The 15472-nt window shown below is 40.7% G+C and overlaps 1 protein-coding gene across 2 annotated transcripts in view; it reads left to right on the forward strand.

The window, feature by feature from the left end:
• LOC138964733 (ERC protein 2-like) overlaps positions 1 to 15472 on the forward strand; it is a 65806-nt gene that overhangs the window by 2617 nt on the left and 47717 nt on the right. For both annotated transcript variants that reach the window (XM_070336767.1, XM_070336768.1), the window contains exons 2-5: positions 9492 to 9731; positions 10479 to 10625; positions 10934 to 11038; positions 12931 to 13065. In XM_070336767.1, the coding sequence (XP_070192868.1) occupies positions 9492 to 9731; positions 10479 to 10625; positions 10934 to 11038; positions 12931 to 13065 (627 nt within the window). The remainder of the gene's footprint in view (positions 1 to 9491; positions 9732 to 10478; positions 10626 to 10933; positions 11039 to 12930; positions 13066 to 15472) is intronic.

A 15472-nucleotide genomic window follows, 5' to 3' on the forward strand; every position in this document is an offset into this window, starting at 1 on the left:
ATGGAATTGTTAACTTTACAATGAGTGTATTGTTTATGCATTAATTTAAATGTGAGTAAAATAAAAGTTTTAATTTTAATTGTTCTTTTAAGTAACTTGGAGAAACGTTCAACAAATTATTAAAGATAACATTTTTGTATAACTTATTTTACGGAGTGAAACCTCAATTACATTCGTCTACGTTTACAGATCTATGTGTAAGTCAGAGATGATAGACTGATTAATCTGCATTCTTGACACGGTGTAACCTTACTGTAAGAAAATGTCAACACAAAAATGGGGGCAAATGAGAGTGAGAGGAGATTAAGGGTTGAGACAAGGGATTACAAAGTTCTACAAGATGAGTCATTCTCATCCATAGGCATGCACTGATTGTGGGGGCCAGTGTTTTACTGCATTAAATTTGCTCACTCAGCCAGCAAGTTTCTTGGGAGACCGGGCCTTGGCAGACATGTATTGATTTTGTCAAACTTGTAGTTGTACTGTTCTTTCCCTTTACACTGCAACTGATTTAGTCATGGGGTGCACAAGTTATTAACCTCAAGTTAAGGGTCATTGTCTGTACTGATTGATTTTGCTGTCATGGTAATTTTTGTTTAAATTGCGTTTTACTTTTTTAGGGTAACGTGGTAAGTGATGGCATTGTTGTTGTGTTGATGGAGCATCATTATTGTTGTTGTCATCACCATAGACCTTTTTCAGTGTCAATCAGTGACTGTTGGTCTTAATTGTTCTGTCGTCATGCATCTTCAGAGATCTGCTGTCATCAACTTCATGACTACTTAAAGTTCAACACAACTTTACCAATACCTGTCTTGCTCTTCATCATCAGTTTGGGGTGACTGAAGAATTGTTGTCACCATCTGTGTTTTTATGTGCTGCAGTTTATGAAAAATGGTTCTAACTTAAAATACATAAGGTCAAAACTCAAATACAAAGATTTTAACTCTCTCTCTTTCTTCCCCTCTCTCTCTCCCCCCCTCCCTCTCTCTCTCTCCCCCCCTCCCCCCCTCCCTCTCTCTCTCTCCCCCTCTCTCTCTCTCCCCCTCTCTTTCTCTCTCTCTCTCCCCCTCTCTCTCTCTCCCCCCCTCTCTCTCTCTCCCCCCTCTCTCTCTCTCTCTCTCCCCCTCTCTCTCTCTCTCCCCCTCTCTCTCTCCCCCCCTCTCTCTCTCTCCCCCCTCTCTCTCTCTCCCCCTCTCTCTCTCTCCCCCTCTCTCTCTCTCCCCCTCTCTCTCTCTCTCTCTCTCCCCCTTTCTCTCTCTCCCCCTCTCTCTCTCTCTCCCCTCTCTCTCTCCCCCCTCTCTCTCTCTCCTTCTCTCTCTCTCTCCTTCTCTCTCTTTTGAACACCATACAGACAAACACAGGCACACACACACGCATCACATCAGCGCCAATCCGCCACAGTGATAATGATCCACAGCATTGCATTTGCAGTCAGTCTCTAGGGGTAACTTACTGTAACCCTACCGCCATGTCATGCGCCTGAACGCATTACCTGTTTAGCAGAAGAACATGGGTTGATGCGTGTCGTGGGGTGAAGAGCTACCACCTGTCCAAGCAGCACCGCCCTGTTCTTGGCTGATCTTACCCTTTGGCATTACCAGGTGTTTCCGCTGTTGTTGTGGAAGAGAATTATTTTGGTTGGACTGGGAGTTTGGGGCACAGAGTACTTTGTAAAGTTATGCGCTACATGTCACATAAGGCCTTAAAAAAAAAGGTGTGGTTACGGTAATCCGACCTACCCTATTTTTAGGGGCCGACCCTATAACTTTTTATTACATTTGTCAAAACAAAAAAAACCAAGAAAACGAGTGCAGAGAACGCAATTAAAGCGAAAGCGTTCGTGTCGCACACTTATTTCCCTGTCAAGTAGGTTTGATTTTTACACATTAGAAAAAAAGTTTAAAAAAAAAAAGTGATTGCCTACCTTCCTACCCTATTTTTTTTGGCTATGTTACCGTAACCACACTTTTTTTTTTTTGTGTGCCAAATGCGGCTTTAATCTTATAATCGACAGTGCCCCCAGGAACTCCAAGTCAAGCCTGTGAATCACATCATATTGCTCTGTATGCAGTGACTAATATTATAGGGCCCCCAATCCCCTTCCCCTCACACCACTTTTTGATGTTATTAAATGTACAACAATCAGATATGCTACCCCCCGCGGGATAGGGGGAAGAATTTCCCCGATGCTCCCCAGCATGTTGTAAGAGGCGACTAACGGATTCTGTTTCTCTTTTTACCCTTAAGTGTTTCTTGTATAGAATATAGTCAATTTTTGTAAAGATTTTAGTCAAGCAGTATGTAAGAAATGTTAAGTCCTTTGTACTGGAAACTTGCATTCTCTCAGTAAGGTAATACATTGTACTACGTTGCAAGCCCCTGGAGCAAATTTTTGATTAGTGCTTTTGTGAACAAGAAACAATTGACAAGTGGCTCTATCCCATCCCCCCCCCTTTCCCCGTCGCGATATAACCTTCGTGGTTGAAAACGACGTTAAACACCAAATAAAGAAAGAAAGAATCAGATATGTTGAAAGAGCTCGAGTCTTTGAATAGAAGTAAATTTACAAAATGTATAATGCATCAAAACTGTTCAGAAACTGAGAAAGCAGCATCTATAGGGTATAAGGTTGATGGTGAGGGTTTTAATAGAGCTAAGAGTATTAACTGTTGTACAACTGATACAGAGCTCTGCAATGAGTATCACAATTTCCAATAATTATTGTCTTGTTGATATAAGCTCCATTTCCCCCTGTAGTAAAATTTGATAAACATGACAGTAAACGTCACAATAGCATCATATTGGTTTATCAGCTCAAATTTTCAATGAAACCTCCAAGACGTTGACTGGAAATGACCGTGTTGACTGTACTGTATGAAACGAAACTTGGCTGCTGTGACTGTGATTAATGTGATTCATAAAAACAAATGCAATTCCTCTTTAGCACTAGCAGTTTAAAACATGCCGCACTGATGACTTATACATCAGATTCATAACTTCGCTCTATTTTCATAAACTTTATTCAAAAGAATCAAAACAAACTCAAATTGCACATATCGTTTTTGCATCAAGTCACTTCAATGCATTTTATGCTGAGTTTCAAATAGATGATCTATAAATACGTATGAGTTTATCTCAATGACATTCCGAAAGTGAAACATTCTGGTTTTTTCATCCTTTTGTTCATTGTCGGTTTACACGTGGGTTTTTTTTTTTATCAATTTCAATAAGCTGTTCACTGATTTGATCCCATCTGTAGCAGGGGAATCTGAAAATTTTCCCTGAGGGGTTTCCGGGCCTCTGAGTCCCTCTCCTTCAACAGATTTGTGAGCCTGATATGAGATTTATTAGTGTGACTGAAATAGAAACCTGAGTCCCTTGACAGTATCACTGAGGAAAATCCACCAAACTAATGAGTGAGGCGCGCAGGGAAAGTTGTACATGTACAGCTAGTGCCTTAGGCTCTGCCTAAGATCTACAAGATCTTTTCAGAGTTTGAAAAACACCAGACTGAATCAGACGTTCCTCAGACTAAAAAATTGACAGAAGAAAAAGAGAAAAAGTATGGAGTGACAGTTTAATTTGCACGTCAACGGTATTTGGCAGCTTGGTGCCACTGGCACACAAGTAATGTTCTGGCACCATTTGCTCTGCTTGTGAGGCAGTTTATCATTTTGCAGTGTTTTGTAATGAACTTGCACTAAAACTGGTGCGGTGCAACCACCTGTTTTTGACCATCAATAATCTGAGAAAGTTCCCCCCCCTTTCCCCGTCGCGATATAACCTTGAACGGTTGAAAACGACGTTAAACACCAAATAAAGAAAGAAAGAAAGAATCTGAGAAAAAATCAGGTTTTAAAATTGAGGTTAATTTACAGATGGCATGAACAGAACATTAGAAAATAAATTAATTTGAATTCTAAAAAGGGGCAGGAGGAGGGGGGGGGTGGGGGGTTGTAACCATACTGAATATTCAGGACATTCTTAATCACAAACTGCTGGCATGCTCCAGAATTACCCTCATGGAAGTGACACCAGTCAGACTACTGAAGAAAAATGCATGAACATTTGATTCGGTGTGTCTGGGAACCTCAGGCGACAGTTAAATTGAGAGATAGCGAAACTATTTTTGTTGATGTCAGTAACCGTCACAGCTGGATGTACCTGGGCAAAAACCTGACAGCACTGTCATCGATTCAGACAGGTTTTTTTTCTGCTAGTAACCAACAGGATATAGCAGAGGCGAAGACCAATGAGATGAGGCTAATTAAGCAATGACTGGACTGCGAGGTATGGCTAGTTTGAGAGGAGGGATTCACTGAGAAATGATGGATATTGATCGTGCTGGATATTGCTGGCAGTCAACTGCATGATCCATATCTGCATGGGCAATGCGCGCAGCTTGCTTGCATCCAGGATCAATGAAACGGCGCATTTTATTTGGCCCGTGTTTTTCTCGGTCTGTTTCCTTGAGTTCTGTTATGCTTGTTTTTGCGCAGTATTATTCCATGAAGGTCAGAAAAATCTACTATCAGTCTTTCTGGAGATGCTGGCTCGTAAAACACTAGGAATTGAAATTCAGGTAAATGATGCAGATGAAATAGCACTTGAAGATTTATTTGTTGTGACACTTGATTTGGTTGGTTGCAGTTAAAGTGGCCAGTGAGTATAAACTTGCTTGGCATGTAATGTGTGCGCGCGCACGTGACTGTGTGCAGTGTATAGGTAATGTGTGTGAGTTTTGCATGCAAACATTAGCAGGACTTGAAAGAGAAAAAACCACTGATAATAATAGAAATTGTTTAAATTTATTGTTTAGATCTGGATTATTCTTTGTATCTAATGGTCAAGTAAATGATTCCATCATTTCATGAATTTGATAAAAGAATTAAAAAAAAAATAACCAAAATTAATGATTCCTGAAGAAAGTTTGAACATCATTACTCTGCATCAATAATTTTAAGAACAGCCTATTTAACTGAGCAGTCCCGCGAAGTCGATGGTACAATAGTCAAGTGACCTTTTACTCAAAGTCATACCACCTGTATAAATGTATTGCAACAACAAACAACTGATCCACACATGTACTGTACAGGTTTCACTTTCCGGTTTAGGGATTTCAGCACTGATATTGAATGGTTTCGCCATTCCACACACAAGCTTTACAAACGTTCCCAGAGAAAATATTTCCCAAGCCTGATCCCCTTTATTTATTTATTTATTTATTAAGGAGATTTCTATAGCGCATAACTAAAAGCACTATGCGCTTTACAGGCAGGAGAAATCAGTCAGTTATGCCAACAAGACAGGGGCTCAGTTTAGAGTTGAAAGAATTAGGCATGTTTGCACAACGCCTACATATATGTCAAGGGGTAGAAGGGGGGGGGGGGGGGGGGGGGGAGACATCATAAAATGGGGATCTTTAAAGGAGGGTTCCACTGTAATAATCTGTGGGTGACTTGGTACTGCTTGTTCGGGTATTATGTGCTGGTTATGCATGCTTCCTGTCAGCGAGTTATTTCCAGTGCAGTTCTGACAGCGTTTTCCTGTCTTCGAGTCATGTTTGGTACAGAATGCAATGTTTCTTTCCGTTCCGGCGTGGCGTAACATAGCGAGATGGTTGATCGGGAAAGGATGAAAAGTGGGTGGATTCTCACCTGTTGGACAGGTGGGAGATAAGTCAGGTTATGGAGGTTGATTATTTGGACTATTGAGGTCTGCTATTTTCTGGTTGCACGTGCTGTCAAGATGTACAGATGTGTGTCTATTAGTATTACTCTCTCACTGTGTGCTGTGCTCTACCTGAGCAGTTTTTGTGTGCACAGAGAAGACATGTAATAAGACTTTCCAGTAGCATCAAGTACAATGGTAGCTAGAATAATGTCATCACTGTACCATTAATTTTATTCAATTTTCTATTTCATTTGAACCCCCCTTTTACAATCCCTAACAATCAGAGAAAAAGACCCCCCGCGGGTTAGGGGGAAGAATTTACCCATGCTCCCCAGTATGTCGTAAGAGGCGACTAACGGATTCTGTTTCTCCTTTTACCCTTGTTAAGTGTTTCTTGTATAGAATATAGTCAATGTTTGTACAGATTTTAGTCAAGCAGTATGTAAGAAATGTTAAGTCCTTTGTACTGGAAACTTGCATTCTCCCAGTAAGGTCATATATTGTACTACGTTGCAAGCCCCTGGAGCAATTTTTTTATTAGTGCTTTTGTGAACAAGAAACAATTAACAAGTGGCTCTATCCCATCCCCCCCCCCCCCCCCCCCCCCCTTTCCCCATCGCGATATAACCTTCGTGGTTGAAAACGACGTTAAACACCAAATAAAGAAAGAAAGACAGAGAAAAATATCTGGCTTTGACATGCTCATGTGGATTTACAAAAATTATATAAGAACAGACAAATCTGCAAAAATAAGGTCTTAAAAGGTTAAAATGGGGGACATCTGAAATGTATAGGGTTCACTGTTGACCCCTCATCTTTCACTTTCATTTAGGGTACTCTGACATTGTTGAACTTAATGTTTCAGCTGGGTTGAAAATGTTAGTAATATTGTTCAAGATTATAGAACAGGTCGAGGGTCTTTGGGCTGTCTTAAAATTTAAACGCAAAAACAATTTTAAACAAACAAAAAGTGATGAAATTAATGCTGAAATGCTTCCATCCTAAATTGCTCATGATTAAGCACAAAACAATTTTAGGTGTGATAGTATATATATACTAACGCTTATGGAAAGATAACTTTTCTTCAATCACTCACAGTAATATTCCTCAGCTGTTTATTTTCCAACCCTTTCCTTCATGGAGAGCATTTAGATATCATATGACACACACATTGACATTACTCCAATGTCAGCAGACACTTCAGCCCACATGTTCTGCTGTGCTGAGTGTGGAGTATAAGAGTATCAACTCCTCTCACCTTATCTGATTCTTGTGTGACCTTTTACTCTTTGCTTGCTTGGCTCTTACAAGACACTCCTTGTGGATGCTAAAATGGCTGCTGATTTCCTAGGAAGTTCCAAGGGTGCAAGTGTATCTGAAGATCTTGCTCTTTGGAAGTGAGGTTTATAAAATTTGACTGAGTTTCTCCCTCAGCGTCCCTGACGTGACTATTACATGTCCAGTATCAGAAAAAGTATATCTTGTGAAGTGGGAATGGTATTTTATTTACATGTAATTACCAAAAGGCAGTCACATGTTTTCCCCTGCCAGATGCTGTATGCACAACAGTGTGTCCCTGAGCTTATACACAATCTATAGATACATGTAATTTCCACGAAACAGTGCTATAGCTGACTCCTTTTAGTGGGAGCTGCGTGTGCATTAAGAAATCTAGTACAGTGGAACCCCCCTTTTAAGACCCCCCAATTTAAGACTTCCTCCTTTTTAAGACCTTGTTTTCTCATACTTCTTGTTCATAACGTCTGTAAATTTACCCCCATTTTAAGTCTCCCTCCTTTTTAAGACCTAATTTTTTTACTTGCATGGAGGTCTTAAAAGGGGGGTTCCACCACGGCACCAGACTGTACATGTGTTCTTTCAAACATTTTGACTAGCTGATGATGTGTGTTAAAAGTACTGTACTATTTGGTATAACTGTTACTCGATCTGCCAGTCTGATCGATGCAGCGTGAGTTGTGCACCTTTGAGATTTTTTTTTTTTTTAGTACTGACAGCTGCTGATGTGCAAATTATGAAAAAGAAGAAAAAAGAGCCAGGCTAATTACCACTGATAAAGGATGGTATGGTAATGAACTGACTGAAATAATTTGCGCTATGTTACGTTTTAATGTCGTCCTGATATGGCTCTGCGTAGTCGGCTGGACGTTAAGCAACAAATAAACAAACAAACAAACAAACGTTTTAATGTTTTATGAAGTCTTATATCGCGCGCGTATCACCAGACTCGGACTCAAGGCGCAGGGATCTATTTATGCCGTGTGAGATGGAATTTTTTTACACAATACATCACGCATTCACATCGACCAGCAGATCGCAGCTATTTCAGCGCATATCCTACTTTTCACGGCCTATTATTCCAAGTCACACGGGTATTAATGGCAAGTAACTGGTTCATTTTGAATGTATGTGTGAGTGATGTATACAAATTGCTCATGAATGTTGCTGTAACTGTAAGTCACAGTAACTGAGAGTTAGACTAGTGTTACCCAGGCGGTGTTAAACTATCCGGATTTATCTGGTGCCAGACAAAATGCTGGACTGTGCTTATCGGTGGTACCATTCACATAAACCTCTAATGGTCCCATTATTCGGGATTGGTTTTTATGTGGCAGGGTGAATGAGGGGGCTCATGCATTAGTTATTAGTTCCTACACTGTCCGTTTTGTCCATCCCAGTAGTGTGTGAGGTTGTGTGGCCTATTGATTGCTGAAGTTGCTCGATTCTGAGAGATGTTATTTGTAGAAGTGTTCCGTAGATGTGCAGACTTTGGATGTGTATGCGTGATGCTACTGCTATAGCGTGCACAGGTTGGTGTGCACATGCAGACAGATCAACGCACATACAAGCAGCGCACACACATGCACAAACACATTAAAGCACTATTAGTTCTGTTGCCCTCCTGTAATTTTCTCTTACACACACGCACAGACACACACATACACATCGGCACAGTCACAGCGACACACACACACACACACACACACACACACACACACACACACACACACACACCCACACACACACACACACACACACACACACACACACACACACCCACACACACACACACACACACACACTAACTCCTTCCTTGAGCAACTATCAGTGTTTGTACTTATCAGCCTTTCTATCCTTGTGTAATATTGTGGGTTCTCTGTGTGAATCAAAGCCAGTAAAGAATTGGACTTGATCCTCTAAGTTTGTTTTGCTTGTGTTCATGTTATCCTGTGCTATGATGAGAGCACACAGTGCACCATCACTCAAATGTCAAAACAAATGGCTGTCCATATCCCTTCCAGCTAAATATTTTATAAACCTGACATTTGAGGATGAAGGAGACCTTTCCCTTGCACAGAGGGTGTATTACAGTGCAGTTGAAAACAACAGATGTTCATGGCACGGAGCCTTTTATCGGTTTAGTGGCAATTAATGAATAGTTTTCTTGGGCTGTAATATCTGAATCCATGAATGCTGCATTGAGTATTCAGGAATACTTCTGTTATCTTAATCAAGCATTTCCATTCCCAGGAACAAGAGATGTTCATGGCCCCTGAGTCTAAGAATCTTTGGCTTTCGTGAATTAATGAATATTTTTCTTTGGGTGTGATATATATGATCCATTAATCCTGCATTGAATATTAACAAATCTTTTATCTTGATTAACCATTTTCATTCCTAAGCCCTTAGGTCTATTCCACCGTTTTCATCCCGGGCCCCATCTTGATCTAATTCATATAAAATAACACGTCGCTGCAGTTTTTTTTTTATTACCGTCTTCATTTTTTTCATTTCAGAGACATCGTGACCTCTTGCAAGACATCAGCAGCAAGGTCAGCAAAGGTGAGGGGGTCGAGGTCATCGCCGCAGCCAACGCTTCGGAACTAGAAAGCCTCCGCAATGAGAGAGAGAGCCAGACAAAAGAGCTGCTCATCTTACGGCGCACGGTGGACGAGCTGGAGATCCGCATTGAAACGCAGAAACAAACGCTCGCTGCCAGAGATGCCAGCATTAAAACCCTGCTTGATATGCTGCAGGTAAGACATGTATACAGTGGAACCCCAATTTTGAGACCTTTAGAAGTCTAAGAAATCAGGTCTGAAAAAGGCGAGAGTCTGAAAATGGAGTCAGTTGTGAAAATTGTCTTAAGTCTTAAGTCCTCCCTGGGAGATCTTAAATTTGGGGGTCTTACAAGGTCATTTTCATTGTATAGTCAAACAGTTTTATAGAGCCAGTGTCATCTGTAATACTTGAGGAACATAGAATTCCAGCTAATCTTTAAAACTCTGTGGCAAGCATTTTCACAATCTGTCAGTTACTGAGTTAGTCAGCACCTCAATTGAAGTACATTGTACAGTTCCATACTTTGTGAGCAAAGGGAGGTCATCTGGTTTTTGAACAATACGCCATGCAAAGCAGCAGCTACCAGAATTAACCATATCAATTCCTAGGAGCTTGATTACTTGGAATGTAACCACCAATGATTAACAAACACATCACAGAAAATGTCTGAACAGTGGAACCCCCCCACCACTCTACCCCACCCTCTATTTTTTCTTCAGTTTTTTTTTTAGTGACCCCGACAACTGATAAATCTGAAATATTAGAGACATGTACAGAAAAAGGGGAAGTCTTAAAAGTTTGTGTGTGTGTGTGTGTGCGTAAGTGCATGCATGTGTGCATCTGTGTGTTTAAACTATTTTAAAAGGGTTTCCACAATGTATGACAAATACTCTGTTGATGACCCAGGCCCAGTCGATGTTAAGCTTGAGTGTGTTTTGCAGGGCAAAGGGTTGCCTGTGGGTCAGCTGGAAGAGGACCGCAGAGAGGTGGAGAACCTGCAGTCCCAGGCCAACAGAGACGCTGCCAAGATTCGCGAACTTCAGGCCGCAGTAGACGTCAGGGATGCTGAGATTGCAAGGCTGTCTGAGGTGGGTTGTGCTGTGATCAGTAGTAAAGCATTAGAATGACAGCAACAGTAGCGACACTATAAATAAATTGATGCTCCTCTTTATTCCATTAAAATTGTAAAATCTTGTATTATTGGTACAAAATAACTTTATAAAGTTATAGGCTCTTTCATGAGTAGTTTGTGTAAATGATAAAAAATTGGACATGACCGTATTTTTTCATTGGTGTTGAATAGAGTGGATAAACTAGCAGATCTCAAGATTTCTCACTGTACAAGCTTGTAATTTGCACAGCACTTTTGAAATAATTTGTTGTGCTGCATGTGCAGGAGTGTTCACGTTCCAAGGGGAGTACAATGAATGCACTGTCTTTGGATCTCCAACAACCATCTGGTAGCAGCAGTCAGGCTTTGAATGCTATGATTGAAGCCAAGGTGAGGGTTAAACTACTGCTTGGTTGCGATCTGAGAAACAAAGGGATATAGAGCTGGAAATGCATACAACATGCATACAACAGAGTTATGCGGAACGAATCTCCTGGCACCTGAGATAATAACAGGTATTGAATTTGAACAAGCGACTGACGGGCGCAGTGGCGTGGTGGTAAGACGTCGGCCTCCTAATCGGGAGGTCGTGAGTTCGAATCCCGGTCGCTACCGCCTGGTGGGTTAAGAGTGGAGATTTTTCCGATCTCCCAGGTCAACTTATGTGCAGACCTGCTAGTGACTTAACCCCCTTCGTGTGTACACGCAAGCACAAGACCAAGTGCGCACGGAAAAGATCCTGTAATCCATGTCAGAGTTCGGTGGGTTATGGAAACACGAAAATACTCAGCATGCCTACTCAACGAAAGCGGAGTGAAGCTGGCTATGCTCTCAGAGTATAGTGTGGGGAACCCAAATGGGCAAACGAGCTCACACGTAACCAGAAAATTCTGGAACGCTGAAGAAGAAGAAGAAGAAGAAGAAGAAGAACAAGCGACTTTCATCCTTATGTCCCTTTGTTTCTCAGATCTTAAAATATAGTGTTTTGCCTCATTTGATTTTCAAGTTTTTCAAGATGGTTCAGTGGCTTTGTCACTCCAAGACTTTTTGTTTTGGTTTGCGACTCCCTGCATTAGTGTAATCGTTTAAAGGTTACGAAGACCTGACCTGCAAAAAACAAGTTCCCTCCTCCCCAGTGCATAATTGTGTGTGTTGGTGTTGGTGTGTGTGTTGGTTAGTGTATCAAGTTACTGTATGTTAATTGTCATTTCATAACATTTCAAGGGCTTTCCTTCACAGATAACAAAAATCTCTTTAACTTGATTGCATTACAAAATTCATTCCAGTGCAGGGACGGGGCGGTGTGAGAGCAAAACGGGACAAGGAACAGGTGTAAAAAAAAAAATTAAAATAATCATTCCACCAACATTATCAGTGACTGATTTAGTAGAAAGCATTGCTTGCAGAAGCTGAACTATGCTAATATTCTATGGCGTTCAGTCACCTCCATTCGGAGAGCTCAATAATCATGTTGCCTTGACCATTGATAGTGTTGATTCTGCATTCAGGTGGCATTTGTGACGTGACGTCAGATAATTATGCTGTCTAGTTTGGCTAATCACTGAAGATTTAAAGCTGATCACTTTAGTCAGAAGTTGCCATCATAGCATTGGAGAGAGCAGACTAGTCATAGCGTTGTGCCAGATCATCTTTGTTGTTGAATTCTCCCAGAAAAGTGTGCTGGCTCCAGAAACCCATTTTCATTAATCATTGCATTCACATTTTCAAGTGAATTGCACATTTGTTTCAATTGTCTTTTGAAAAAAAAATTAAACAATAGTCGGTTCAAAGAAAGACACTGGTTTCCACTGTGCTTCCTTTGGCCACAGCTTACTCTGCAGTGTCTGTTTCATAAACCAGAACAGAGAGACCACTAAAACCTTTGTCTTGGCCTTTACACTTACTTTTTCTTCATCAATTCATACTAACACCTTGTATCCCAGGACTCCAGGGTCAGCTCCCTGGAGATATGCAGGTGTTTGAGGACACGACCGTTTGTTCAACAACTCACATTTTTGTCTTGTGTCACAGGATTCCTGGATCAGCTTCCTGGAGTGAGAGAGACAGAGGCAGGTGCTTCAGAGGATTAAGACCTTTTGTTCAACAACTCACATTTTTATCTTGTGTCACAGGCCTCCAGGATCAGATCTAGAGAGAGAGAGAGAGGGGGGGGGGGGGGGGTACACTTGTGTTGAAGGACATGACCTTTCGTTCAACAACTAGCGAACAAGAAGTAGAAGAAGAAGTTCAACAACTCACATTTTTATTTAATTGTGTCACAGGATTCCAGGATCACATCCCTGGAGAGAGAGGTGCAGGTGCTGGAGGACAAGCTGTTCAAGTGTAAGGAGGACTTCAGCATGGACTCCGCCATGAAGGACAGCCCAGGGGTCAAGGACAGGCACCTACGCTCTGAGGTATGCAACGTGTGACAGGGTGATGACTAGTTGTTCCTCTTGTCACAGCAGGTGTTTTGCAGAATTATCTGCCTTCAAGACTGAGCAAAAGAAGAAGCTTTAAATGAGGCAAAAAAAACCAAAAAAGAATGTGCCAAAATAAGAATAAATCCACACAAAAACTCTAATCCAAAAACAGATAGACTGCCAACGTTCTAACATTTTATATATATATATACTAGACACTGTGTTCCGTTTGAGGCACTCTCTGCTCCAGGCTGCCACCAGCTAAAAATAACCAGCAGTACCACTCTCCTCCAGCCTATTTACCCTTTCCTTCCTCCAACCCCTTCCGCCCACAGTGGCGCCTGAAATATATAGGGCCAGACCTGCACTCTTCTTTGTCTGCAGCTAGCGTGCGTGGCCTCTACAGCTCTCTGTTATGCTGTGTTGATAAGGATGCCGCGAGCAGAGAGATAGCAGTCGTTCTGAGTGTGTGGTGGCCCTTGCCTATTTCGGAACTGATGTTTTTAGTGTGTTTAGTTGTATTTATTGCAATGCATGCCACAATTCACAAGACAGAAGAAAGGATACATGAGAGAATTAGAAAAAGTGTGTTCCCCCCCCCCCCCCCAAGTATATAATTATGCGACTCTTTGCACTCTGAAAAAAATGTGCATGCTGCATTTAATGAAACACCTTGAAACAACGCAGTAAACAAAACATCCTAAATGTGCCACAATAAAAGAACACAAAATAATGAAAGATAAAGACAAAGGTAATCCCCAAGTACATAATACATATATACAACACTTTACGAAATATATACAAACAGTAGAGTATATACAGTCGTATATTTACATACATATTATGCCAAGGACTACTAGTAGAAGTCATTGATGGTGCGCATGTAAAATTTGTTTTGCGTTTATATAAGTATATAATTCAAAATAGTGTAGATAATGTCAGTAACATATAAGAAAGAAAACTGTTCATGTTACAGTGTTAGCTGCATGTGAATAAAACAAAAAAGCTTACCTCACGGCCCTCCTATACAAGTCTCACAAACTTGTATATATATAATATACCACAGGAGAAAAAAAAAACGTAGCTCGCGCGCGCTCACCCAAATCCGCGCGAAGTGCCACATGATATTATACCCCGACAACACATAGGCGGATAATACATGTATGTCAATAGTATGAAACAAAACATGCCACAATTTTCAAGACAGAAGAAAGGGTAAATGAGAGAATTAGAAAAAGTGTTTGCTCCTCAAGTATATAATTATGCCACTCTTTACACTCTGAAAAACATGTGCATGTTGCATTTAAAGAAACAGGAACGGCACAGTATGTAAGACGGCAGAAGACAACACAGTAAACAAAACATCCTAAATGTGCCACAAAAAAAGAACACTAATTAATGTCGTATTTAAAAACATATTATAGGCATGCGTATGGTGCGCATGTGAAATTTGTTTTGCGTTTATATAATTCAAAATAGTGCAATTAATGCCTGTAATATAAAAGAAAGAAAAAACGGTCTTTCAATACATGTTCATGCAAATTGTTAGCTGCATGTGAAGAAAACAAAAAGCCTACCTGATGTCTCCTCCTACATGAGTAATCCAATAGCAGCACACAAGTCGATTTGAAAGTTTTTCAACACAGTTTTTCACTCGTATTGTTCTCACAAACTTGTATATATACCACAGGAAAGAAAACTCGTCGATCCGACGACAATTTAACGTTTGTTTCATTATCGCAAACAAAACAGAACAGACAAAACGAAACAAAACAACACAGCCGAACAGTTGGGGTTGTTATTTCTCTGAGATGCTGAAGAAAAAAAAGATGACGTGCATTGTAATGGAATAGAGTGGGTGTAATTTCAAACTAAACGGTTCAAATGTGAGTGTAAACACACTCTTTACGCGGGATCACATTCCCTCACACGCATATGAACACACACACACACACACACACACACACACACACACACACACACACACACACACACACACACACACACACACACACACACACTATGTACATTTTTAGAAAGAAAAACAAAAACACAATGTACATTGTTAGAAGAAGAAAAAAAACAATATGTACAATTATAGAAGAAAAACAAACAACAAAAAACAATGTTTTAGAGCTGTTATTGTGTCAATATGCTAAAGGCCTCAATGACTTTTTATCATTCTTGTTTAGGATTTTGTTTTTGGCGGGGTGTCAAGCAGCATCGGTGAGGTCTTAATTTGTTGCTCTTTCATTAACTGGCAAAGTTGCTGTCCCTTGTTTTTCATGCCCCAAACTCTCCTTTTCAAATTGTTGACGTCAGAATGTATTTTTTCGCCGCCCTGTTCACCCATCAAACCAAGCCCCATCCCCCACCTGTCCATAAACTCTACACAATGTGC

The sequence above is a fragment of the Littorina saxatilis genome, linkage group LG4 (assembly GCF_037325665.1).
Source record: "Littorina saxatilis isolate snail1 linkage group LG4, US_GU_Lsax_2.0, whole genome shotgun sequence".
NCBI lineage: Eukaryota > Metazoa > Mollusca > Gastropoda > Littorinimorpha > Littorinidae > Littorina > Littorina saxatilis.